General features: G+C 43.6%; 1 protein-coding gene across 1 annotated transcript; it reads right to left on the bottom strand.

Annotated features, from left to right (window-relative positions):
* Nucleotides 1-1,095: 1,095 nt before the first annotated feature.
* LOC118495061 (protein NLRC3-like) lies at nt 1,096-3,874 on the bottom strand. The gene is made up of 3 exons (XM_036001368.1): nt 3,707-3,874; nt 3,343-3,550; nt 1,096-2,903 (listed from the first exon to the last, which is right to left on the bottom strand). Exons 1-3 carry the CDS (start codon nt 3,707-3,709, stop codon nt 1,096-1,098), a joined length of 2,019 nt encoding a protein of 672 aa, XP_035857261.1. The 5' UTR covers nt 3,710-3,874.
* Nucleotides 3,875-4,313: the final 439 nt, after the last annotated feature.

Raw genomic sequence — 4,313 nt, 5'->3', positions numbered from 1 at the left:
AGTTACAATGTTGTCATGGAAATGGCGGAGTAATATTTTATGTGATGCACCAGGTGTGCTCAAATGGCTCTGGGTGTGCTGTCATGCTGATTTGAGTACGTTCTAAATGTCTAGTTGACCAATCAGATTGTCTGGTCGGATCTACTTGTATCATCAGGAATAAACAAACATCCAGTAATCAAAGTCACATGATAATTAAATATAAATTACTTCTGGATCTCAGCCACAGTTCACATTTCATTCTTTATGAAGTGATTCTAAATCAGAATAAAATACTTTGGAAACATTCACTTTTTTTAATGTTTCCAAATTGTTTTTCAATACTGTGTTTTCAAAGATTATTGTTCTTGATCTGACCTGACAGTCTCCAGTCTGCAGTGTGGACTCTTCAGTCCAACAGAGATCAGCTTCCCTCCTGAATCCTGCAGGATGTTGTTACTCAGGTCCAGCTCTCTCAGACTAGAGGACTGGGAGCTGAGAACTGAGGACAGAGCTTCACAGCTTCGCTCTGACAGGTTACAGCCACTCAGTCTGGAGAGACAACAGGAAGGAAACAAGTTATTATATTAAATTTAACTCCTGTTGAAAGGAGTATTTATTGATGGATTTAAGAGCAGTTTAAATTTAAAGTGCCCATATTATGAAAAAAATCACGTTTTCTGGTATTAGATTTTGAGTGTTATTTTGTGTCTCTGGTGCTGCCACACGCATACAAACTTGGAAAAAAAAACATCCATGCTGTTTTGAGTTAGATACGGGTTTCTGAATGTATCCTGCCTTCAGTCTCTGTGTGAGCTGGTTAAAATCGGCAGGGCACAAGCAACAGAGACGATTTGTAGTCCCTCCCTGTTAAATGTTAGTCAGTCAGTCATCTTAAGCTAACGTCAGCTTTGTAACGGTAGAGATTATGGAATTTTCCAAAACGTAATAACTAGCGCACATATAAATACCAAACTGCTAGGCTAACTTAATCCAATTATAACTAAATATCGACGGAAAAAAATATTTTTTAGTTATTTTTTATTTTTTAAACAAGTTATTACATTTAACTCCTGTTGAAAGATATCAGAGTATTTAATGATGAATAAATCCCACTTACAGAGCTTTTTTGGAGGCTTTGACCACTGGCAGCAGCCTCAGAAGAGCCTCCTCTGAAGCATGGTATTTCTTCAGGTTAAACACGTCCAGATCTTTTTCTGAGGACAGTAAGATGAAGACCAGAGCTGACCACTGAGCAGGAGACAGTTTATCTGTGGAGAAATTTCCTGAACTTATTGACTGTTGGATCTGCTTCACTAGAGAATGATCATTCAGTTCATTCAGACAGTGGAACAGATTGATGCTTCTCTCTGCAGACAGATTCTCACTGATCTTCTTCTTGATGTAGTCCACTGTTTCCTGATTGGTCTCTGAGCTACTTCCTGTCTGTGTCATCAGGCCTCGTAGGAGAGTCTGATTGGTCTGCAGTGAAAGACCCAGGAGGAAGCGGAGGAACAAGTCCAGGTGTCCATTTGGACTCTGTAAGGCTTCGTCCACAGCACTCTGAAGGAGACATTTTACTTTAGGTTTGACTCTGAAGACTTTAGGCACCCGAGGGATTGTTTCTTCTTCTGCCAGCAGGTTGACTCCAGAGTTGGTGAATGTCAGATGGACATGAAGAGCAGCCAGAAACTCCTGAACACTCAGATGAACGAAGCTGAACACCTTGTCCTGGTACAGTCCTCTCTCCTCTTTAAAGATCTGTGTGAACACTCCTGAGCACACTGAGGCTGCTGTGATATTGATGCCACACTCTGTCAGGTCTGATTCATAGAAGATAAGGTTGCCTTTCTGCAGCTGCTCGAAAGCCAGTTTTCCCAGAGACTGGATCATCTTCCTGCTCTCTGGACTCCAGTGTGGATCTGTCTCAGCTCCTCCGTCATACTTGATGTTCTTTACTTTGGACTGAACCACCAGGAAGTGGATGTACATCTCAGTCAGGGTCTTGGGCAGCTCTCCTCCCTCTCTGGTCTTCAACACGTCCTCCAGAACTGTAGCAGTGATCCAGCAGAAGACTGGGATGTGGCACATGATGTGGAGGCTTCGTGATGTCTTGATGTGGGAGATGATTCTGCTGGCCTGCTCCTCATCTCTGAATCTCTTCCTGAAGTACTCCTCCTTCTGTGGGTCAGTGAACCCTCTGACCTCTGTCACCATGTCAACACACCCAGGAGGGATCTGATTGGCTGCTGCAGGTCGTGTGGTTATCCAGAGGCGAGCAGAGGGAAGCAGATTCCCTCTGATGAGGTTTGTCAGCAGTACACCCACTGAGGTGGACTTTGTAACATCAGTCAAGATTTTACTGTTGTGGAAGTCCAGAGGAAGTCGACACTCATCCAGACCGTCAAAGATGAACACAACCGGGAACTCTTCAAACCTGCAGATTCCTGCTTCTTTGGTTTCACTAAAGAAGTAATCAACAAGTTCCACCAAGCTGTACTTCTTCTCTTTCAGCACATTCAGCTCTCTGAAGGTGAATGGAAATGTGAACTGGATGTCCTGGTTGGCTTTGCCTTGAGCCCAGTCCAGAGTGAACTTCTGTGTTAAGACTGTTTTCCCGATGCCAGCCACTCCCTTTGTCATCACTGTTCTGATTGGTTCATCTCTTCCAGGTGTGGTTTTAAAGATGTCTTCTTGACTGATTGTTGTTTCTGGTCTGTCTGGTTTCCTGGATGCTGTTTGAATCTGTCTGACCTCATGTTCAGCATTGACCTCTGCAGTCCCCCCCTTTGTGATGTAGATCTGTGTGAACATCTGATTCAGAAGGGTTGGGTTTCCTGCTTTAGCAATCCCCTCAAACACACACTGGAACTTCTTGTTTAGGTTAGATTTGAGTTTACGCTTACAAACTCCAGCAGGACTTCCTGAATGAAAACAGAACAAAAAAAAACTCATTAAGTAATTTTGTAAAGAAAACAGGAACATACTTTGACCCTTCTCTGGATACATTAAAGGTAAAGGTACTTTATTTTCACGTACACATAAATGTAGTGAAATTCATTCTCTGCATTTAACCCATCCCTCAAGGGATCAGTGGACAGCCATTTACAACTCCAACTCCAGATCTTTGCCAGTACCTTGCTAAAAGGCACTGACTGGAGAACCTAGTACATGTTTTTTTTTAAGTTGGGGGAAACCGGAGCACCAACGCAAACATGGGGAGAACATAAAAACTCCACACAGAATGGCCCGGGATTCAAACCAGGAACCTTCTTGCCACAGTGCTAACCATCGGGCCACCATGCTCCCATAGTATATGTCATATTAGTCCAGCAAGTTAAATCTTTAGAGAAATCCTCTTACTGCTCTGCAGACGGTCAGCCAGCTCATCCTGCTTCATTCTCCTCAGGAAGTGCAGCGCGATCTTCAGAAATGCCTCTCTGCTCCTCTTCTGGTCTTCATCCTCACCCTCCCTTTGACTCTCTGAGCATTCTGGGTAATCTGGTCTCAAAACCTTCTGGATCTTCTTCAGCTCATTCTTCACAAAAGTGACGATGTTCTCCTCCAGCAACTGGAACACATTATATGAATGACACAATCAAACTGAAATCATGGAAGCAAACATCAGATCCATGTTTAACAGACTGACAATCCACTAGTCTGAAAATTGCAGCATGGAGTTATTTGTGAACAGAATATATGTAAAACTAGTTGTACATGTACAGACCATAAATATGGAGTCCAGGTGTGTTTGATGCGGCTGGGCAGACTGACCACTGGGAACCTCTGAGCTCTCCTGGTCCACTCTGTGGAGGAATCAGGAAGAATTAGCTCACATCATGTCTGTCCACACAGGGACAAACACAACGTAAAGGTCCTGTGACTTAAAATGTTGATTACAACATTGAATCGGATGGTTTCCCCTGACATTAAGGTGTTGGTGGTACTCCTGACCCCACCGTGAATCAATAGAAAGAACTAAGAAGTAAACAAGGGCTACAACATGGTTGGCTCAAAGGACTCCTAAAGCAGCAGACTGGTCTGAGTGAGGAAGACTGCTCTCTTTGCCCGGTCAGCTCCCAGATGACGTCATGTTCTGCTGTGTGTTCGGAAATGGTGAATATATGGGTGCCTGGGTGGCCTAGTGGTATGGCCATCCATATATAGAGGCTCAGTGCTCGATGCGGAGGTCGTGGGTTTGATTCTGACCTGCGACACTTTCCTGTATGTCACCCCCCCTCTCCTTTCATGTCTAAGCTGTCACTAATAAAGACCTAAATACCAAATAATAAGAGGTGAATTAGCAGCTCACAGCAACTTAATACGATCAAGTT

This window comes from Sander lucioperca, chromosome 5 (genome assembly GCF_008315115.2).
Source record: "Sander lucioperca isolate FBNREF2018 chromosome 5, SLUC_FBN_1.2, whole genome shotgun sequence".
In the NCBI taxonomy this organism is placed as follows: Eukaryota; Metazoa; Chordata; class Actinopteri; order Perciformes; family Percidae; genus Sander; species Sander lucioperca.
This window is presented reverse-complemented; position numbering and strand designations above follow the sequence as displayed.

Coding starts and splice junctions, on each gene's coding strand:
- LOC118495061 (XM_036001368.1), bottom strand. Junction 2,904..3,342: donor GGCTGACCGTCTGCAGAGCA/GTAAGAGGATTT, acceptor GTTTTCATTCAG/GAAGTCCTGCTGGAGTTTGT.